General features: G+C 45.2%; 1 protein-coding gene across 9 annotated transcripts in view; it reads left to right on the top strand.

Annotated features, from left to right (window-relative positions):
• The first annotated feature begins 1635 nt into the window (after nucleotides 1-1635).
• PDE5A (phosphodiesterase 5A) overlaps nucleotides 1636-23870 on the top strand; it is a 783446-nt gene continuing 761211 nt past the window's right edge. For 2 of the 9 annotated variants that reach the window (XM_086961430.1, XM_086961428.1), the window contains exon 1: nucleotides 1692-2008. In XM_086961430.1, the coding sequence (XP_086817556.1) occupies nucleotides 1920-2008 (89 nt within the window). In that variant the 5' untranslated portion in view covers nucleotides 1692-1919. Of the gene's footprint in view, nucleotides 2009-2492; nucleotides 2927-2960; nucleotides 3067-3730; nucleotides 4004-23870 lie in introns of those variants that run through there. The other 7 variants (XM_086961426.1, XM_086961427.1, XM_086961429.1 and 4 more) reach the window with 6 other exon arrangements.

Genomic DNA, 23870 nt, shown 5'->3' on the forward strand with positions numbered 1-23870 from the left:
CTAAAACAAACGCCTATCAAGACACGCATTGGCAAAGCCAATAGGTCTTGCCTACGCAAGAGCTATTTTCTTTTCCAATGTATGCTAGCTATGTTGCACACCAGTGTGGCTGCTGTTCAGCACGGGAAAACGTTAGTGGTATAGAGTGGAGTGGCGAAGAGTGGAGTAGAGCGTTGTGGAGTGTCATAAACTGGAGTGTTGTGGAGGGGTGTAAAGTAGAGGAACATAGGGAAGAATAAAATGCCGTAGAGTGGAGTGGAGTAGAGTCTTACAGTGAAGTTGCATACAGTGGAGTGGTCATACTGTGAATGCAATGGGGTAGAGTGGAGTAGAGTACCCTAGAGTGGAGTGCCGTATAGTGGAATAGAGTGGAGCAGAGTGGAGTAGAATGGAGTGGCATAGAGAGTCACAGAGTTGAGTGACTGAGTGTACTAATATGTTTTGATGGTACTAAAATATTTGTTACTAGCACACTTCTGAATTACAAAAGCGTGCTTCATTTTGGGCTTTCTGAATTCTGATATATTCAGAAATATTTGCACAGCTCATTTACAGTCATTAAAATTGTGTTGTGTACTGGAACACAGTACCTGGCAAGATAGTACTAAATCCTCTCACTTAGAAGTTACAGATAGAAAAATAAACAGAAAGCTCCCTCTGGAGACAGAGCCTGGCACTTGACCTCTGTCATTCAACACACAGCAAGTGTGACAAAAAAAGGGCAAAATATAAAGGCCTTTTTACAGAAAAAGAGGACTGTGGAAGAATACAAGGAGCGATGGTGAACAAGCTTTACTCCACGGGAGGGATGAAAATATCCTGGACAGCCTAAAAAAAAATAAAGCCAGCAACGGAAAGCCAGAAATGTGGGTTACAAACCACAAAGTATAAGCAGTGGGGGGACTGCATTCCCTGGGGAGCTTTCTGAATGCTCACAAGAGCTATCCAGTAGGCTACCACCTACAAATGACATCCTTCCCCAAGAACCACACGTAAATGTGAACCCATCAGAACAGCAGATAGGAAGCGGCGCCCCTTGGTCCTTCTCGAGTTACATGTCCACCTAGAATTAAAATGCAGCCATTACATCACACAAAGGAGTTGCAGGGAAAATCTGATTGTAGCTGTAAAGTTGGAAATGTGTGGTTAACCTGATTACTGCAATTCCCCCAATCAGGAGTAATACCTAGATACCAGATGCGAAAAAGTACAACATTACTTGATGCGAAAAAGTACAACATTACTTCATCGGGATATTAAACGTCATGTACCGTTCACGACGTGTTTGGGCGTGTATCTGTCACATGAAGTCTAACAATCACGGCTGCCCCTTTGGCGTGACAGATGGAGGGTTGGCTTATGCATGGAAGGTAAAATAAAGTCCTAAATTACAGCTCCTTCTCACGATATATTTATCGGAGGGCCTTGTTAATTTAGCATTTAAGCATAACTTTTGCGTGCACTTTACATTATTCTCGAAGCTACCTTCCTCGCTGCCAACCCTCACTAACACTGGCCCATCGCTGATACCGACCCCCTCGCTAGTTGAAGACCTGCGCATCCCCGCGGCAGCCGATAGGGGCCAGCAGAGAGCAGCGTTTGTACCAGCCAGCCGCGCTCACCTGGGCACAGGGCGCAGCATCTCCAGCACCAGGCAACCGGGGAGGAGGGAGGGCGCTTTACAGGGGGGAGAGAGAGAGAGAGAGCTGGCACCGACATCCACTAACCTTTGATCATGAAGGGAGCCCGGTGCCCAAAGGCGGTCCAGTACCCTGTCTCTCTCTAGGGAGGCCAGCAACAACCAAATAAACATACAAACAACAGCAGCCTCCCTAAATCCCTCCAGGGCTCCCGGCAGGCTGGGATCCTCTCTCTGCAGAGCTGTCACCTCTGCCTCGGGGGCGCCCCCGCCCTGCAGCATGGAGCACCTGGCACACGACGACATCGAAGCCTGGCTGGATGATCACTTGGATTTCACCAACTCTTACTTTGTCAGGAAAGCGACCAGGTAAGAGAGCTGGGGAGGGTGTGAAGTGATGGGCGGGAGAGGGCTGTGAGTAAACAGACTCAGTGTGAGCTGATGCCTGCCCCGCGATTAGCTTAAAGTGGGAGGTTGCGTGCAGGGAGCATCCATCCCCTTCTCTCAGCTGAGGAGCGACGGGTGACTTTGTTAGAAACAGGCACCCCAGAATAAACGCACAAAAGTCAGGGTGGTACCCACTGTCCTCTCGCAGGCAGGCTTCCCTGGGAGAGTCCGGGCGGGCTGCGACTCGTCCTCCCCGGCTGCTGCAAACACCGCGCTCCCTCCGGCCGCCTTTGCCTTTCTAGGAAGCAGCAGAGAGCGGGACGGGAACTTTCCCAATCCTCCAGCATTAGATTTATTGCGCTCATTCCAGACCCGGCACTCCCTGGGAAGAGGGGAAAAACAGAAAACATCTCCTACAGTTCTGTCAACACACAAGGGACCGTTTTCTTCCGAAAAAACACAACGATGTCGGGGTGTTTCGGTGCATCTGTGTGGTCGCCCCGCCGCTGGACTGCCCGGACCCCGGAGCAGCAGTTCTGAAGTTTTCCCGGGCTCGGAGGGAGAGGACGCGGCTCCGGCTGGGAGTTATCCCGGGTAGATGCGGCCGCGCCCGGGCTCAGCCGCGCTCCCGGCCGCAGCGGGGCCTGCGCGGGGGGCCTCCCGCAAGCCCGGCGGAGCCTCCTCCTCGGCGTCCCCTCCCCCGGGCTGCTGCCTGCTGCGCTTTCTGCCTGGCCCTCGGCCGTCGCGGAGGTCCGAGCGGGGGGAAGGCGGCATGTGGCCGCGGAGGAGAGTGGTGGCCCGGGAGGAACACGGACAGGAGGCTGCGCCCCAGGAGCCGGGCCCGGCCGCGCCTCCGCCACCAGGGGGCGGCGCCGAGCAGCCCGCCGACTGCACCCTACAGTGAGTTCAAACGCAGGGCTGCGGGGGAGGGAAGCGCTGAGTGCGGGACAGGAAGGAGCATAAAACACAACAATGGGAACAAGCGACAGGGACCCCCAGCACCCCCTCAGGGGCACACAGGAGCGCCGGGAGTCTGGAGAGTAGGGGCATGCTCCGCATTACATTAACTTTTTCTATTTTCTTTAATGCTATTAGTTTCCTTTGAGACTCGGCTAAACTTTTTCTGTATTCTATTCTGTGTAATTAGCTGATTTAGTAATAATGTACCTAGTGGTTCTAGAAAATATTTCAGGCCATGGAATATCTCATTTATTGTCCAGTACGTGCATTATGTAGGCTATTGCGTATAACTAAAATGATGGAGAGGCCTGAAAGGGGAGATGGAGTGACTGTTCTTCATGTCATATGTACAGCCAACTTCCCCTGTTCTGTTGCGTTTGCTTTCTCAGGGAACAGTACTGTTTTTTTAGCCTGCAAAATGCTTTTACTTTCAAGTGAAGGGCAATAATCTGTCTCTCTCTCATCTGTCCCTCCTCAAAGTATGCCTCTTCACTTAAACTTTTGTGCCAGACGTCCCCTTCTTGATGTTTCGTGCAGAACATCTTGCACGGAGGAAAGAATGCCCCCAAGCACAAAGCGCAGAGTACGGATTAGACTCACTCGAGTTAAAAAAAAAAGTGTGTGCGAGAGCAGGACAACGAGCACCCCCCTCCCCACCCGGCGCTCACACTGCTCCACATAAGGAGAAAGTGGGCCGGGGAGGAGGGAGGCCGACACCAGCCGCACCGGGGGGCTTGATGCCTCGTGATAAACATGCTTGGCCCCCTCCCGGGGATGAAGGCAGACACCGGGCGGCGGCAGAGCGTGGGGACAGATGCAGCCGGACTCCTGTAGGCGGCCGCACTTAGGTAAAGGGGGTGCTGAGTTCATAACGACAAAGGTTACCTGGAAAGGGGTGGGTAAAGTTTAGATAACTCTCAGCCTACCACGGTTTTTGATCAGGGTTACCTGGCATTGGAATACTGGTACAGGCGTCCCAATGAAGCTACGTGAATTTGGAGAATAGGGCGTAAGGAAGTAAGTGTTTTGTTTGTTTGTTTTTTAACTAAAAACGAGGGACAGGCCTTTCAAACGAGAGGGCCGCTTTGTTTTAGGACGTTATTTCATAAAAGCGAAAGGAGCTCTGCTGTCAGTCTCCACGCCTAGCCCTGCACCCTCCCTGTGGGTGTGGAGGGCACGGTAGGGCTGTGCCTGGGAGGGTCATGGAGAGGGGGCGTTGAAAGCCCCTGAGACGATTTATCGACCCACCGGGTGCAGCAGCCCCTGGGTACCACCTGCTTCCCAAGCACCATCTGTGCAGAGCGAGATCGGATTGCACCGCTGTCGACGGGTAGGTTGCTGCGCATGAAGGGGTGTGCACAGACTCTGGCTGTGCAAGCAGCATGGGAAGTTTGGGGAAAGAATAGAGTAGCCGCCCCTGGCAGCTGCTTTAACGTGAGTTCAAAGCATGGTTCGTACACGGCTCATTAGGAGTCCCCTCTCAAAACACCAGGTTGTGACTTCCATGGATCCTCGCAAAGATGGCGGTTCTCACCTGAACAAGCACTCCAGCGGGAAGGGCTCAGGTTGAGTGAGTGGTGCACTGTTTACATTTTCAGGGGGTTCTACTTCCTTTGCTCACAGGATCCTAGCATTGAGGTGGAATAAGCTAATAGTGGGGGCTTCTGGAACTCAGAGTGAAAACAACTCTTGAAGACTCTAGACCCAAAACAAAAAGTAAACAAGCAGAGTCTGTTCCGTTTTTCGGAACGGGGAAACTAATTGTCTCACGGGTCCTTTAGCAATTGCACCACCCCCCAAACAAGGAATATGAATATAATAATGTAAAGGATTATTAGTTTGGGGAGACATTGCTTCTGTTTTTGAAGGGAGGGCCCGCTTCACCTCTTTACACACGTGCAGGTGTGCTGTGCTTTCTGCCCAGATGTGCAGTCCCTTCTGCCAAGCTACCTATTTTCAAACTTTTTATTTATAAATGGGAACACGTATAATTTGCAAGAACACGTATAATTTGCAATAGCTGTCCCCCCACCATCATACGTTATCCAAAGTGTAACTGGTGCATTTGAAGTACATGGCAACGTAGACTGAGATGAATCATTTCGTCTCCCACCGCCTGGGGTGCAGCACCTGTGTAATTGGGGTCACTGCGAGGTCAGTCATTGATAACAATTACCAGGGCCCAAGCTGACAGTCTGACAGATAACTGCGAGTCTAGGAGCCTGCTAAAAGTTAACATTTTCCCTTTTTCCCTCCATCCCTCTATGCAGTAATCTCGAGGGCGGTGGTGCGCATGCGTGCAGACTCATCCTCTGGTGCACGTGTACACTTGGTGGTGCTGCTGACCTTCCTTCTATTGTTTACAATTGACTATGCTTTCAGCCCCGCACATACAGATCTTTGATGCTATTCGCAACAATTGATCTTACAGTAAGATGCTCAAGAGGTCGGGCTTAAATAGGTTGCCATGTTCCCTCACAACAATTGTGCTAAAAGTTACACATCCTCCTGAAATGCTGAGTTCAGAAACACATTCAGGTTTTCGTTGCAAAAACGTCAGTTTCCTGTATTTCTCCACATACAGGAACATGTCTCCCATTGTCCATGAGAAGGCACCGGTGACATTCTTTCACGTTCTCACTTCTACAGTGCTGTGCTGGTTTGTCTAGCCCTACCCCTGGACTTTGTACATGACAGACAGCGTGAGGAGCACAGTGGATTCCAAACTAGTCCACAGCGAGCAGGTGTGCTGCAGAACTTGCATTTCCTTCTGTTCTGGGGCTTGGCTACCAATAGTGCAGCAGGCGCAGTGGCACCGGGAACCTGAGGTATGAGGCTGACAGCAAATCATGACTGCCTTTTTCTACCATACTGTCTGCAGACCTTCACGGTTTCTTGCCTTGCATAAAGGCCAGCGACTCCCTTGCTACGTCACTGTTAGTTTTAAGATGCACTACTGTTAGTGCAGTTCAGCGGGGATTGAGTAATCATTTGTGGTATTGCTTTCATGTTGGTATTCCCGCCAATTCTACCTTTTGCTGCACAAAAGCGCTGTGAATATGAAAACAGGACAACCACAGTTCACCACTGAGAGGAAGTTGCACGGTGTGCAGCCGGCTCCAAGCACACATATACCAGCTGACGCAGGTTGGGTGATTTTTAATATTAATGTGTCTACATATTTTGCAGATGTTATTTATTTTGAGAGTATAGCTCACCGTACATCCGGAATACTTTTTGGTTTCTAAAATACAGGGATGACTTCAAACGAAAGACAAAGTATGCAGTTTGAAAGTTAAATAGACTTCAGCACGGTAACGTTTTTAGAAGGCAATCAACGTGTGTAAGGGTATAGACGTCTGTTCTTAAATATGTTATGCTCCATGCATTTGTATAGCCCATTATACCCTTCTGTATAGTGTTGAAGGCCTTTTGGAATCTGGGCACAACTTATGGTTCTGAGGTGCTCGCTCTGAGGCACACTGTTCTGTGCATTTTGCATTTCCTTGTTCTCCGTTGTTTCGATGATGGTTCTATTGGATATTGGCCGGCCTGGTTAGAATGGAGTATGCATTGTTTTTTTTTTTTTTTGTTTTTTTCCTTGTTCTCCGTTGTTTCGATGATGGTTCTATTGGATATTGGCCGGCCTGGTTAGAATGGAGTATGCATTGTTTTTTTTTTGTTTTTGTACTTTTTTCCTTGTTCTCCGTTGTTTCGATGATGGTTCTATTGGATATTGGCTGGCCTGGTTAGAATGGAGTATGCATTGTTTACTGAAAGGACGGTCTTGCATTGGGCCGGCTAGATCCTGTAATCTATTTCTGCAGGGTGCTTCTGTGTGCATGGATGTGTTTGTAGGAGTAGTTTGCTGATTGTTTACTTCTTTTGGGGTGCTCCCCTGTGAAGTGTTCGTCATCATTGGCATCTGCTGTGAGCTGCAGGTCACGAGTTCGAATCCCCCCCTACGATAAATGTCTTTCATCTTTATCGTGTCAGTAAATTGCTCACCATTTTATTGGGAAGAATAATACTGGCTATTTACAACATTTTGAAACCGAAGTGAGTTAAGGAGCAGTGTTAAAAACGTATTTTACAACAGATGTTCTATTTCAAATAATTGTTTCCAAAAACAACGTTCTCAGGATATTTCCAGAAATCGTCTGTTTATGTGATCACAGTACATCGGCCAAGGATCATACTTGTCCCTGGCCTCCCTCATCACTGCCCCATCACTTTTAAGCATCTCGTCAAATTTTTATTTTCTTACCAGTTGATTTTCTGTGAGCAAACATACCAACGCTGCACAGTTGACATTACCTTTGATACAAGAACGTTTTTCTGGTTACAGGTCGTTCAGAATTCTTGGTGTATTTACTATGAAAGGAACACCTAATCTACACTGAATGATTTATTAATGATTTAATTATATTGCGTGAGAAATATAGTGCTGGAAAAGGAAAAAAAAAAGCAGTGGTAGGAGACAGAACAACGTGGAGGCAGATGGTGGGCGGAGCCCAGCGGGCCAGAGATAGGCACAGTCAGCCTATTCATTATTTTTACAACCTCTCCTCTGCAAAGAAATTGGCAAAAAGGTGAAAAGCTTCAGTAAAACCGTTCTGGCTTACTTTATAAGTCTCAGTAGAGCACATTTCCCAACTGTACTGCCTTTTGTCACTTCCCCTAGCAGAGGTCAAATTCTGGTGAGAATACACTCCTGTTTCTGGCACGAAAGCATGAGACTTTTTTTTTATATTTAATTTTTTTACAAAATGGCCCAAGTAGTACATTTTTGATCAGCCTCATCTCTGTGTCTATCAACTGTGTTTTTTGGGTCATGTGCTGATGCCAGGATTAGAACCCATTTCTGCAGGTTACAAGGACAATATTAGTATATTTGAATATGGTAATAAAAACCTGGGTTCTGAAATGAAAAGAAGCCTATGGGTAGGTAACTTGCAACTTGTTCCCCCGTCCTACTTTACAACTATATAAATAGGTGCCTTCCAACAATAGGGAGAATGGATTTTTAGGAAGGAAAAATATGTAAAATGCTTACGTAATTGCTATGGGTAGGGTAAAAAGGGAAGGTCGAAAGAATGATCCGAAATGGATGTTAGTAAAATGTATCTCTTGCTTACGAATAAAAGAACCATAAAAGAATGAGGAGTGATTGTTAAGCTTAATTTAATGATTTGCCAAATTCTAGAAATGATGCTCCTTTGGCACATCAAATAGTTATTTGCTGTTCTCATTAAAAAATACTCATCATGATCGACCAGAGCACAAGTGGCTGCTATACGTGGTGCTTGTGTTTTTTGCACTACTGCTTTAGCAACAAATAGGTCCTTGTGTTGTAAGTTCCACCGAGGATGCATTTTGAACTAAACTGTATTGCCAAGTGCCAGTTTTGTGTTTCCTATAGTTTTGCACACTTTTGCGGAATTTTCCAGAAATGTTGCATAATTGCCAAAAGCATGTTGCGTGAATTTCTCACACTTCTAATTAATACCTTTGCCTGCACATTCAGGTGACGTCAGGCAATATTGTGCTTCATTGTCTCGTTGAAGGCAGTTGAATCTTCTTGACTTCTCCTGGCTTCATCCTATGTGCAGATAAACTTCACCCACACTTCTGCATGCTGGTATTCCCTGCAGAGGATGTCCAGTGAGCAGGACATTCTATGGAAGGATGGGGCAGAGCAGCAGCTACCAGGTGTGGGGGTATCACGAAGGCTGCCTGTTTTGGGGCCTTTAGTGGATTAGCCGCAGTATGACAGCAGTGATAGCTCAAATGGGTGCGGAACAGGCATGAACAGTGCAGGAGTCAGGCTCTGGTTATTCATTCACAGGGTTTGAGGGCATGGAGCAGCGGACAGGGGATTGTCGCCGAGCGGAAGCTTTTCTTCCTCTGCTGTGCTGTGCATGACCCTTTGCTGTAGCTAGAACAGCTTCTCACTGCACCAAAGGACAAAAGAATCCACCCTTTATTTTCTAATCTTCTCAAGCTGTGCACTATGCATTTTTTTAACCCGTTCAGTGCAGTTGTCTGCCAATGTCCGACACCTGCACTTCCTTCCATGTAAAGGACCCTCTGGTGCGGAGAGTCCTTTATTTTATTTTATTTTATTTTAACCTCGGGCAGTTCAAGAAAAGCCTCCTGAGCACCTGAGGGTCTTTTTTTCATTGCTGAAATGATGATCAGCACACAGGCCGCACTGACGTCATTACAGTGAAGTGAAAGTAAAACGAGCTGATGGGCTTGTTTTATTTTCACTGCATAAGTGCCCTGGGGACATATCTTGGTCCCCTGAACACTGATTGCTTCGAGAAAGGTATGGTTGGAAAGGGTAGAATCTTCCCTTTCCAATGATAACTCTTCCCAGTGGATCCCTGCTGGGAAATCGCCACAGGAGAGCGACCCCCAAGCAGAGATCCACCCACTAGGCCCCAGGGAAATGGGGCAAGGACTCATGCTACCTCACCAGCCTCAATCATTTTAGTCTTTCTGCCCCCTGCAAATGTGGAGGTGGGGGCTGCCCTCCATAGGCCTGACCATGCCACCACCCCAACAATTGCAGCATCAGCCCCTGGGGAGCCGAGAGTGGTAATTACCTCCAATCTGTCCCCCCTGGTGTGGAAGGGTGGGCAGAAAACCATCACAGAAATGTATGAAAAATTCTTCATTACAGGCAAAGTCTGAGTTTTGAAGAGCATTGTGGTTAAGAAAACCTCATGGGATCCATGCAAGGCACACCGCCCTGGAAAACCCTTGTCTAGTTTTCAAAAATGTATGTGGTTCGTATGTTTGCATGGGTGGTGCCACAGCACAGCCCCAAAAACAGCAGTTGCTACCCCTATTGTTTATCTATAAATATAGCACGTTAGTGGCCTTATGTGCTATGGGAGTCTTGGCTCACTCACACAAGTGGGGTACTGTCTTATCGGGGGACACATGGGAACTCAGGGTGGCAGGACATTTGTGGCTGCCCACACATTCAAGAACTCTTTGTGCCAGAAATGTGATCAAAATCTATTTTTTGAGTCAAAGTGTGAGGTTTGCAAGGGATCATGGGAAAAAACGTGGTGAGAGCCACAGAAGTCACCCCACCCTAGATTCCCTCAGGTGTCTAGTTTAAACAATGTTCAGGTTTGCTAGGTTTCTGTAGCTGCCTGCTGAGCTAAGTGCCTAAAATCCACAACTACCCACTTTGCAAAAAAGGGTCAGTTTTGAGTGGAAAAACGTGATGTATCAATGTTGCGTTTTGGGTAGTTTCCTGTTGCATGTACTAAGCCTACTCACACAAGTGAGTTACCATGTTCATCACAGATATTTCTGGAAACAGAAATTTGAAGAAAATATGTTTTTTTGTTCTCAAAGTAAGAGGTTTGCAAGGGAATCTGGATTAAAAAAAACCTGGTGAGAGCCATGCAAGTCACCCCACCCTAGATTCCCCCAGGTGTCTAGTTTTAAATAATGTGCAAGTTTGCTAGGTTTCCCTATGTGCCAGCAGAGCTATGGACCAAAATTCACAGCTAACATCTTTGCAGAAAAAAAAGTTGGTTTTGAGTGCGAAAATGTGGTGTATCAATTTTGTGTTTTAAGTCATTTCCTGTCCAGGCTCTAGGCCTACTCGCACAGTCGAGGTATACTTTTTATGGGGAGACTTGGGGGAATTCTGGGTGGAAGAAAGTTTGTGGGTGTCAAGGGAACCTATGCATTTTTGCCATTTTAGAAGAAAAAAAGAGACACTTTCATCCTGAGCACTTTTTCCCTATTTTTACTCAACCACTCAAAATGTGGGTATATTTTGCCATTTTGTCAGTCACCTCCCGGTAAACAGCAAACCTTGGGTACCATTTGAATCCCAATATGTTGGAAAAAAAGGATGCACATTTGGAGTGGATAGCTTATGTGGAAAAAAAGTTATGGAGCTCTAAGTGCAAACTACCCCAAATAGCCAAAAAGGGCTCAGCACTGGAGGGGGTGGGGGTATTCCACAAACATAATCTGATGCTGTTTGGGGCCTCCTTGGCATTTTTAGGTCTGGCGTTTGTCAATATCTTTTTATTTTACTAATATTGTATGCATAATGCACTTTTATAGTGGCTTTCAGCATGCTGTCTTAAACTACTGATCATTTACTGTGTTATTCATATTTTTATTCCGCCCACTACAGCATTCAACATGGCATTGGGGGATAGCCCACTTCAGCCATTGGCTAACTTCAATGTACATAATGAAGTTTTTCCCTTTCACAAAGAGTACATCCACACACAAAGTAGTTCCACTCAGTGCCAGGGACTACCATAGAAATGTATACTTTTTGACACCTACAACATTTTTACTTGTAGAAAATTATTTATTTTTTAGATTAATGAGGGCCCAGCAGCATGCCCAACAAATATATTTTGAATCACGAAAAATGAAAAACAAGCTTTACCAGAGGTATAAGGCCAGCAACCAATGCTTGTTACAGAAAGAGTCAAACAATTTAGTGCTGGCCCTGACTGAACCCTCTACATCACTAGTTCCCCCTCACCCACAGCACGATCAACAAGAAGGAACATTTTATAATAGAACCCTACCATCGATATCACTAGCTCTCAGGCACTTCCACTTTAGTTTGTGGAGATTTTATCACCTGTAGCCAAGTGCTTTGAAGATGCGGGAAGGAGACATCGCAGCTTAGTGCAAGATTTCCTAAGGCAAAAAACAAATAACTAACTTGCTGAATATCATCTCTGGTGAACTTGGATCCCTTTTGTTACCACCCACAGTACAAATGTTGGTGCATTAACTTGACAAAATGTTCGTAAAACTGCTTGCATACTGTAGCAAGTAGTCTGTGCTAAACATGATGACAAATTGTTACTCAATAGGCATAACACATGTCTCTAATGCTGTAAATATCCCAAGAAAAAGGTGCTATCTGAGCACAAAGCACTTCAGCCCCTTTTCATGGTAGAAAGTGGGGCCTGGCACTGTTACTCACATTTTGAATTCAGCAATAAGCTGAAGACCTGGCATTGAGAAACCATACAGACTCGCTGGCCTGAGCGGAGCATCTTTCTAGCCCGCTTAAGCCAATCCCTGCGCTGCTCTGCAGCACAGGGATTATATGGGAGTGTGTCCCAGGGGCTGCTGGGACCAGGCATTACGAGGCGAGGCTGCGCAGTGCGACGTGACACTGGAGGTGGCCGGCAGCCAAAGTATGTTTTTCAATTTTTAAAAAAATTAGTATTTCTAACCCGGCCTCCCGTGTGACCTCTCTCGAATTCTCTCTCGCCACCCGTCCCACCACCCTTTGTTTATGGCAGCCGCCACTGCTTGCAGAACCATCAAGACTGCCTGTACTCGGGCCCAACCTCACCACATGTCTGCACGCATGTAGTCTGCACGCGTGTACTCAGCACTTGGATAACCTCATGGAGGACAAGCAGCATTCTACAAAGCCACCATATATTACATTACATTACAAAGTGCTATATAAATATCAATAGTAGAGTACACTATATTGTCCACTACATGTCATCAATAGTTGTTTTAGCGGTTAATAAAAATGTCCTGTGCTCTAGTTTTGTAACTGGATTCCATTGCTTACAGTTTGACTGGTGTTCGTGTGAAACAAATGCAAGAAAATTCGAATTCGTTTTCCAAATTCTCATTTTTTTTGCTATTAGGTGGTGGTCTTTTTAACTGGCTTCATTCATCACCAAGCCGTTTTTAGTATAAGTACAACATTGTTACGATTCTGAAAAAGTGTTTTCAAAGGCTGTATGTTTTTACTGAGGGATTAGACGGGCAACTTTATGATGAAAAGTATGTTGACTAGTAATAAGTACAATATGGCTGAAGGTGCCAAAAGGATTAAAGTGTAAATAAAACTTATCATGACTGCGGTACTTTTGTGGATTAACTTCTTAATAGGACTCGTATTTCAAGAAATATATTTTTGGGGGATATAGGTGTTATCTATAAATACAAAATTGGAAAAGAGCACAGTCAGTTTATGTGTGTGCTCCTCTAAAGGGAAGCAAATGTCACCTTTATTTCAGTGAGATGTAGCTAGCTGTTGCCAGCATTTTATTCGTTCAGTATATTTTTTTGGCTGCTTTACCTTTTCATTGTGCAAGCTAACAGTCTTTCTTTGTTTAGACTTTTGGTGTCAACCAAGAATACTGGATATTTGGTGTTGATAAAAAAAATCCTGTATAAAGAAATCCTTGTTAACATTTGAAACCAAAAGCTCTGTGTAAAAAAAACACCTAATTAATTTGAAATATTTACTCTACCTGGAAACTTTGTACAGAGGCTGGTTGCTGAAAGTGAGAGCAAAAATAATGTCACTTCTCAAATTTGGAACTTTTAATGAAAACTGAACCCTGCACCAATTGTACCTGCCAAGCGAGGAGAACGAATCTTCAACATGTCTAGGTTTTCTCTGGAAAGACGTATCGTATTTAATTTGGACCTAGTCTCAGGGCAAAAGAGCACTGTACACTGAACTGGGGTTCGGCTAACACACAACCAAAAGGCAACTGCCAGTTCCACAGACTTTGGTGGGAATGGTACAGGGGCGATGACTCCTAGAGTCTTTATGGATGCTTCAAGCGAGGGAGGAGGACTTTACCTGTCTGGGGCCTGGGAAAATGTCTTTAGATCTTGTCAGGTGTGCTTCTAGGTGTACCCTTGTAGGCAATCCCCTCAGCAGACCTTTAACGGGGGATGTCTATGATGTGTAGTCTGAAAAGGCCCATTGGGCCAAATGCATGAACACATTTTCCCATAGACACAGAATGGGCAAAACCCTTTGATGCATCTGGCCCGTTGCCTCTTATCTGAAGCTGATTAGATACAGTGGCGGCTCCTCCACTGTGGTGGGGGAGCATCGCCACCCCTCTGCTTTTAAGCAATACAAAGAAGCATAAAATGATAATAACTTAAAGTCAGAACATAATTATTGCATTTCTCTAAAGCTATACTGCTGTTTGACAGCTGATGTTTGTGGACAGAGTTTGTTCATTTACCCAACGACAAACATTTAGTATTGGGGTATAAAAACAGTGCATTTCAGAAATTGAAAACGTGATGTTTGGGAAAATATTGAGCGAATCTACATTGAACTCAAATTTCAGTGTTGTTTCATGTTTCTTTGGAGATACTATATTACTGATGTAATGGGATCTTTTCTTCTGGCTGGAAGGCACTTATTAGCTTGCTTAGATTGTAGTTATTCACCAACTGGTGATATATTTCACGATCTAAGTTGATTGTGTTTTAACATTGGTTTTGCTCTATTTAATTCTGCTGTTTGTGAAACTTCTCACTTTCGAACCTGTAAGGTTTTTGTAACCTGATCATTAGCTCTGCAGTCTGGACCTGTGAAATCCGTCTAGTGTGAGACATAGTTTGGATGTGTAATCTCCTGATAATGTGAGATCAGTCTAGTTTTTTTTGTTGCCAAACCCTGTTCTTATCAAAAAGACTGTCAGTCAATTTATATGTTGGCTTGGAAAAGGGAGGGTGGAAAAAAGGGAATGCAGGGGTGAATGAAGAAACATTATACGTTTTGAAAAACTGTAGGATGCCCCGTAACATACCTGGAGTATTTGAATCTCTCTAAAACCTATGGCCTTTCAACCTATTTCTTGGGAAATTGTTCTTTAAAGTGCATTGTTTGGCCATTTTTTCTAAATTTTCTTGATGGACAACCCCTAGGCGGAGAGGGCTGAGTAGGCGATGAGATTTCCTTAAGTGGTGGAAAGGAACAAACTGTAATGTTCCTGGTATGTACTTTAACAAAGACGGGCACCCTCGCCTACTTAAAGAGGTACAAATCATACTAGGCCTGTTCCTCATTAAGAAAACACATCCAAGATGAACCTTGTTAAGTTTTTTAAAAATCCCACTTAGATGAGCTGATGTTAAGAGTGGGTCCATTTCTTTTTAGATATGCATGTCTGTCCAGCTAAAATTGTGTAGTGGTGCTTATGAAGTTTTGTATTTCCCCCTCGTCCCACAAGATTAACAAGCATTTACAATGCAATGGTTTCGCCTTTGGAAAAGTTAGAGCTATTGGCATTGCTCATGACATTTCTTTTTTTGTTTTTACTTATAAATAAATGGCATTGTTATTTACATTGCCAACAGCTCTGAGAGAGAAACATTGAACATAGGGGGGGGTGAATTTTGTGGGGATCACACTGGGGACAGAAGAAAAGAGCTGATAAACCTATGCACTCTCACGGAGTGAGAGACAAAATCCGAGACAAAAAAAGTCATTGAATAAGAAGCAAATAAATGAGATTGACAATAAACACAACCAATGGTAAGCAATGGACAGGTTGTAGGCACACAGTAGGCATTTTGCAATCAGACAAGTTAAACTACGTGGGCTGGACCACAAAAAGTAATGTGTTCACGCTGCGTCAAAATGTCAGGAAGTTAAGAAACAAGCATGGCCAGTACAAATAAGTATGACCTTAATGGGCTGCACTATCAAAGACACACTCATCACTCTGAACTCACACTAGCACTGTTCATCCCCTGCACTTGCACAGGGAAACCACTTCTCCTCCCCTGGCTTTCACAAACACCTCTCCTGTTGCACTCACATAGGCACACATCCTGTATCAGCACTTACACATGAAACCCCCCTGCCTCTGCACTCACAGATAGGCCCACCCGTCCTCCTACACCCACAGGCCCACCCCCTTCTCCTGCATCCACACAGGGCCACCCCCTTCTCCTGCAGCCACACAGGCCCACCCCTTCTCCTGTAGAACACCACTCACCCCGCACTGGCACAGAAATCCCTGCACTCGGAGCAACACCCCTCGCGCCGCACGCATTCAGGTACATTGGCACAGACGCACCTCCCACCTCCGCACCTTAATAAAAACACTCCCTGCTGACTTTGGCAGTTTTAGAGCTATCACCTAGAGGTGTATAGACTCCGGATGCTGTGCCACCCGGTCCCTTGGGAAATGGCTGTTTTTGAAACCTCAAAATCAAACATAATTACGTTAAAGACCAGTGATCGGGATTTCGGAAGATATATTACCATAAAGAACATGACCCCAACATAAAATCTCTAAGAAGGGCTCAAATATATATTAATCGACCACTCATTCCAATAATAAGTGTAACCAAAACACGAAAAGGTTTAAACAGTGTAGAATGTATTGTGTTTTATTTCTCCAGCCTGCTACATATTTACCCTAACATTCTGTTCACTATTAAGATGGGCAAATAGTGGGCCACTGTAAATTATACATTTTAATGTGTCGGCAGCACAGCACTACATATGAGAAAAGTGATTACCACACAATATACAGCATATGCACACTCCATGAAGCAGCATAACATGCATGTAGTACTCCATAGATGTGTTAGCTTCATGAACAGTCACGCTGGTGATTGTTTTCCCAGTCTGGAAGGATGAGAGGCTAACATCACCAGCCAGGTTTGCACCATGTGACACACAATCTCAGACCACTTAGGACAACGGAAGCAAAAGAACAAACAATGGACGGAATGCTGAACAATGCAAACATTCACCCCCAGTCACAAGGATGTGGTAACTATGCAGCTGTCTTCTTTAAGGTGTAGGTAAAACCTCGAGAAAAAATGCAGTTATTATGGTGGTTAAAAGTTGAAAGTGCCTTGCTGTTGCCTGGCAACGAGATCCACCCACTAATCACGGGCCTCCGCAGTGCTCTGCCAGGTGTGCTGCTGAATTTGCACAGGTGGGCCAAACATCCAGTATTGACTCCCAAAATAAGACTTCACAATCTGTACAGCTTCGATTGGGAGCCGTGGGATTTGAGGGGAGACTCGCAATAAGCCACACACCTTGTTTCGATATGGAATATGACTGATGTGTGCTCAATGTGACCTGTGTCCAGCCATTCCTTGCCACTATCTGGAGCAAGCTTCCAGTGCCTTCAGCAGACTCCCTGCCACCTCGCAGAGAGCGGACCTTCAGTTCTGAGAGACAGCTCCCTCAAGGCAGGCAACAACACAGACAGCGGTGGGGGTAGGCAGGCAGCAACACAGACAGCGGGTGGGGGTAGGCAGACAACAACACAGACAGCGGGTGGGGGTAGGCAGGCAGCAACACAGACAGCGGGTGGGGGTAGGCAGGCAGCAACACAGACAGCGGGTGGGGGTAGGCAGGCAGCAACACAGACAGCGGGTGGGGGTAGGCAGGCAGCAACACAGACAGCGGGTGGGGGTAGGCAGGCAGCAACACAGACAGCGGGTGGGGGTAGGCAGGCAACAACACAGACAGCGGGTGGGGGTAGGCAGGCAACAACACAGACAGCGGGTGCGGGTAGGCTGGCAACAACACAGACAGCGGGTGGGGGTAGGCAGGCAGCAACACAGACAGCAGGTGGAGGTAGGCAGGCAGCAACACAGACAGCGGGTGGGGGTAGGCAGGCAAAAACACAGACAGCGGGTGGGGGTAGGCAGGCAACAACACAGACAGCGGGTTTGGGTAGGCAGGCAACAACACAGACAGCGGGTGGGGGTAGGCAGGCAGCAACAGAGACAGCGGGTGGGGGTAGGCAGGCAACAACACGGACGAATTTTAAAAGCATATTTTCTTTTTTTTTTTGCAAGCCAGGGTACTGTGCTGAGGGCCCCCCCTTCAGCTTGTCCCCCATCCCTTGCGGGAGCCTATGTTACTCCACTGCTGGTGCCTAATGTTAGTTTCTTCGAGCACCGCACCCCTGGACCACCTCTAAAGACCCTACAAAAGATGCTCGGACCAGAGGGGCTCTGGTCACCGGCCCCTCTGGGGGTTGCCAGCCTGGGCCCAGCCCTCCGGTCTGAAGGCCTCACTCGCGAGTCTATTTAAAGGTTCGCTCCTTCAATCTCTTCACACTGAATTACTGGGGTTAATACAACGCACGACAGGCTTCTAATTCCCTAAAAAAACAATGGTGCTGTATTTATGTATAAAAAGCAAAAAAAATCAGCGCCACAGAGGGCGCTACATCCCTCTTGGCGCTGTGAACGAACAGAGCCCAGAATGTTCTTCCTGGAGCACGAACCAGCCCGGGCCCCTCCCACTGCAAAGCAGTAACACAGGCACCGGAACTCCACAGCACCTGCAGTGCACTCACAGTGCTGTGCGTGCTGTGGAACACGTGTTGTGTTCTCTCATGCAGGCTTCTATGCTGTTAGCATGTGCTCGGCTGTGTGCGCACTCTGAGTGTGCACTACCTGCTTGTATTCTGTGCGCTGTCACACGTCTAGTGCTGAGGAATGTGTCCTGCACATAATACAGCACTGTAAGTAGACTTTTGCATAATGATAACGAGTGTGCTTCATGCATGTGATGTGTTTCGTGGATTGCATGCGTGCTTTATATTTTATATGATGTATTGTGGTGCACTGTGTGCATTGTGTTGCCTTGCCTGGGATGAACATTGAACTTTGTGGTGCAATACAAAATGAAAGTGTGCCTGTTTGTGCTGCCTTCCGCTCGCGCCAGGTACAGGGCTTTACATTTCACGCCCCTACAGCCCTTCAATAAGAGCCTCCCCGTAGGCGTCCCCTACAACCCTACATTTGCATGTGAGTGTTTCACTCCCTCTGATGCCTTTACCAACAGAACCGGAGATCCCGCCTCTTTTCCAGCACCTACGCACAGAGTGAGATTTCGGAAAAAGGCCGAAATATATATTTTTCTTATTTTGTGTGAAAAATAATACTTTTGAAAAGGCTGCCTTTTCCGCTCGAATCAGGCCTTGTGCGAGCAGGGCCGTGTTCTCACAATCATCCCTTCCCTGTGGCGAGCCCCCGGGTGCCTCTGCCGGCCCGGCTCGTGTGATCGCATCCCATGGCGGTAGAGAGAGCCTCACACCGTTCAGGGGATCCGTGCCGCTGCAGCAGCCGTGTGCACCCTGCGTGCGGAGCCACGCAACACCCGAGCAACACAGCACTCACCGTGGGCGGAGGCGCGGGGCTGCAGCTGTCCTACTCGGCAACACCTGCCCGGCAACGTCCTCCGCTTCTTCCGGGGCTCCCTCCAGGCAGGCCACGGGAGCCCCGCGTGGGCCGCCATACTTCTTGTGGGCCGCCGTCTTCCTTCTTCCCCTGGGCGGCGGGGGGGCGGGCACTTCCGGCCGGCCGCGCTAGGATTGGCTGGCCGGCCGGCCGGCTGAAGAAACCTCGGAGAAACCTCGGAGAGGACGAGGGGGGCGGGCGGGAGAGGACGAGGGGGGCGGGAGAGGACGAGGGGGGCGGGAAAGGACACGGACGTCGGGAGGGAGGCGGGAAACGTGGGGACGGCGGGAGGAGGGACACAAGGCAGGACAGCAGCAAGCACGGCCCGGCCGGACCAGACTCGGGGGCGTTCCCGGCGTCGCGTGACGTCGGCAAAAGCCAAAGAATCTCGGGAACGCCCCCGTGTCTGGTCCGGCATTGATGGACAGGCCCCTCGTCCAATGGCTAGGCTCCATTTATGGAGCTAGCCAATGGGACGGGGGGGCGTGTTCCATAGTGCCTTACTGTACTCAATAGATTTCTCTGGAGGAGGAGCCTAACGGCTCCGCCCCCCAGCGAAACCTAAAAACTACTAGGGGATTTATGACCCATCCAACAATAACAGACAGTAAACATGTTTCTATATTTTTTAGTGGTAAATATGATCAAAGACTTTCTTAAGGGATAAGAAGGGAATCTCCACTCTGCTCTGTATTACCTAAACCTAGTATTTGTTTGGTCTAATTGAAATAAAAACAACACACAGTATAGAAACTGCTCTCTTGTATCCTGATGCCCTAAAGCAATGTAGTAAACAAGTCTAAATTATGTACTCATTTCATGGAACACAATTAAGAAGAGATCCTCGTAAGCAAGATTATCTTTTTTTAGTTTGAAAGACTAAGGATTATGTAGAAAGTCATATCCAGAGGCCATTTTGGGGGTAGGTGTGCTCTGTGCAGGACCAAAGACTGCTCTCAAAACCCAATGCACATGGCTGAAGTGGGATCTGGGTTCATCCGAAGCTTTTCCTTCACACTAGTCCTGGGGTTGTGCGAGGCTAGGGAATGCTCCCAGAGCCTGATGTCAGTGGTCATGTGATATGGCAGGTCGCATATGATGACCATTTCTGATCTCATCTGTGACACCATGTTTTAGACCGTGAGCAACTCATGTGAAAGTTATGGTTGTGTTTACTTCGTGAATTTCAGTGTTTTCAGAATTAGCATCTTATTCCTTTCCTTTAACTGCAGTGTTTTTTTTTTGTTTTTTTTTATTTCTGTAATTTTTTATTGAAAAAAAAGGATATATTTACATGGAGTATAATAACATTTCTCTTTTGTTTCCAGGATCTGCTTACCAAAATAACATTTCTCTTTTGTTTCCAGGATCTGCTTACCAAAGTCTTTTTAAGGGCCCCATATCTGTTGGTGTACGTTTATTATCTTTTTAGCCTCTTTTATTGCACTGTGGTTTTAAAACTACATCAGACAGAATGTGTTTTTTCACTAAGCCAAAGGTTTATTTTGACTAAATCTCTAACTTTAAACCCTGCCCCCAAAAAACCTTTCTCTTCTTTTTTTTCTCTACAAACATCCAACAAGTGAAATACTCACTGTTTTCAATAAACATGTCCCGACTTAAAAAAACATAATTTGGCGCTAAACAGAATCAAAACAAACATCTTATATAAAAAATACTTAACAGGTGAGCCATGTAATATGCTTCTATTTGGCCGTCACACTGATCTGGTGACACTTAAAAACCACTTGAATGACCTTCAGCCTCGTGGTGACAACAACACAAAATAATCTATAAAGGCCACATACACCTTTTGTCTTTTATCTAACAAATATTAGTCTTGATTTAAAAGAATTGTTGACCTTGCTGAAGCTGAGCATGATACACTTTGATGAAAAGGGATACATTCAGTTTCCTGTACTCAGATTATCAAATATGTAAGGTGACTCTTGCGAAAATCTTGCCTGAGGTATCCAAATCAGGATTGGATGATGTTAGTTGGAGCTAAATGGTGCAGTTCCTATGTCCTATTTAGATCTTGCCTTTGGTAAAGGACCTATTATAAAAAATACCAATACTTTCACAAGGCTTTCGGAGAGTCCATTTCTTACCATCGGCTAGTTTTCTTGTTAATCTTATTTGCTTGCTTCTTATTTAAATTCTTTCCTTTCTCTTCTTGTGTTTGGCCCTTCCCTGGCACATAGGGACATTACCAGTCTTTTGATTGGATGACCTGAACACTTCCACTGCTTACAATCAGGGAACAACTCTTTTCTCTTTCTTTCAACACTCCATGTGAACACATCTATTTTTCCTCTCTTCCCAGTGTGCTGCTTACCCACTGAAACCTCTAACAGCTTTCCCTTTTGGAAGGCCTGGCACCTGCAATTCGCTGCTGGGCCACTTTTTCTCGGAAAAAGCTGATTTAGTGCACTTTTTATGTTTATTTTTTAAAATGTATTATTTTTAGACGTGTCTCCATCATCTTGGAACTGTAAATTAAAACAAAAAAACAGAATGGTCATTGTATCATGTTCGCACTGGTGCTGGAGTTAATATACTGTCACGATACATACATGCATCATTTTTTTTGTATTTTTATTTTTGCTGTTCCAGATTTATAGTAAAACATTTTGTTTGTCAATGTTGAACAACATTTGGTAAAGCTGGTGGATCTGCATTGGCAAAGCCAAAAGCCAAGACATATTGGTTTGCCATTGCTTGTTATTTGTAGGCAAGATTATATTGTTTCACCAAATAGGAAGGATACTAACAGTCTTTAAGGAATGACTGAGTATACTAGCAAGTATTTTGGCTTAGAGTGCAGGATTGTTTTAATAAATCATAACCTGTACCCTGTCTGGTCTTTGGGCTCTAGACGGCTTAGAATGTCATAAGTTCCTTAACCACTTGGATGCTAGGCGTTTTCCCGCTGTGTGCTGGAAAATGCCATTTTAGTGGCACCATGACGAGCTCAGCTCGTCATCAGCACACGACCCCCGTGGGTGATGACGAGCTGAGCTCGTCATCAGCATCGAAGGGGTTAACCAATAAAGTTGCAGCTATTGGAGGAATGTGATCTACGGAATCTACTGTGTGTTTTTCTGTCTTACAGCCCTTACCAGCTATTCCATTAGCTATAGTGTAGCTATAGTGTAGAGTCATATTATTTCCAGTCGTATGCTCACACTGGAATAGATTTCTTATTAGTTCGTAACCTAATGAATAAACAAAATAACCCAAAATTTGTGTATGTTGCCATTGTGGAGGTGCTCTTTTATGATATACCAATAACTTGTTGCTTTGTTATTATACTAATTTCTGCCCTTTCTTACACTTAAGATTAGATCAATCCAGTGATTTTAATGTTGTCTATTTGACACAGGTTCATTCTAACAGATTAAATCTACTAATGTGTACATCAGTACTTCTAACCAATTTAAATTACTATTTGCCATAGCTGATAGATTTTAATATATAACTTCAAGCCATTTAATGATATCTTTAGTTATTTAACGTATTCCAATTCATTTGAGTCAATTTATGATAGGAAAACTGCCACTAGGAACCATCATGTGATATGTCTGTTTAAATGATGTAATTGTTGACCGCAGAGAAATAATGTCACACAAATCTGAATGTAACCCTTCAAAGTTTGATACTATATTGATACTTACATATGAACAAAACACATAACAGTACAAGCTACACATCTTTCTTTGGAAGTTGGTTTACCTTGTCTGCCGCCCAATAACCTCCCACCAAGAAGAGGCAACATTCATTAGTGACAGTCAAACCAGAAGAGACTGAACTTGAGAATGCAAGAACCTATTCAGCAAATCTGGTCTGTCCAGCTCCCAAGCTTCACCTAAATCTTTAGGATCACATTTTACATACAATTTAAAAATACCTCAAGTATTAGAGTCCCCATTATTCAGAAAAATAAGTTATGAACCATAGGGCCTTATTTAGAGTTTGTTGGGTCAGATACTGTCCCAAACATGACCATCTGCCATTTTACAAAATACATTATAGTCTATGGCACATGCAATAGGGTGGACAGGGTACCTGTCAGATTTCACCAGCATGACCTGTCTGCCAACCTCTAAATAAGGACAATAGTTTGCAGATTTTAAAAGTACTTCATAATGTCCAAAAATGTTAGGTTTTGGGAGCCTGGAGGTTATATGTACATTCAATATAACATAACTTATCTTGTACTTTGGTATCATATAAGTTACTTTTGAAGTTGTCATATTGTCATTTATATCTGTCAATAAATTAAAAATCCTATAAAAGCTGGCCATTAAATCATAAGACCAACTTTGCAGGATGTTTTGGAGATGATTTTGCCTGAATAGAATACACCACAAAGTTATTCAATTCATAGTCTTCACACACTTAGGTCGCCTGGAGACAAATAATGCAATAAGATAAAAACACAGTCAAACCATCATCAATGCACTGTAATAATCCAGCAATATTCCAACATAGCTTGTGGGAGCACAATTATGCATGTAGAGAGGGAGTTTTTCCAGGTATAGCCTGATTGTGGGAACTGTATAATTTATCATCTGATTCACTGTATGTAGATTTATCTGAACCATTTTTGCAGCCAATATTCTAAGAAACCTGAATATTTAACATTTTAGACATAACAAAAGGTTACATTGGTCTAGCTATCCAGTCTAAAGGGAGAATTGAGTGCAAATGTTTTCTCTGGACATGCAAATTGTTCAACTTTAGACTGTGAAGGCAAAATGGAGAAAGCAAACACAAGGAGATGATGGACAGAGCGCAGAAACTTTTCAGACACTCACTCCAGTCACAGATCTGGGTTGAATCCATCATCATTCTTTAGCTCACT

This window comes from Lissotriton vulgaris, chromosome 3_1, assembly GCF_964263255.1.
Source record: "Lissotriton vulgaris chromosome 3_1, aLisVul1.2, whole genome shotgun sequence".
Taxonomy (NCBI): Eukaryota; Metazoa; Chordata; class Amphibia; order Caudata; family Salamandridae; genus Lissotriton; species Lissotriton vulgaris.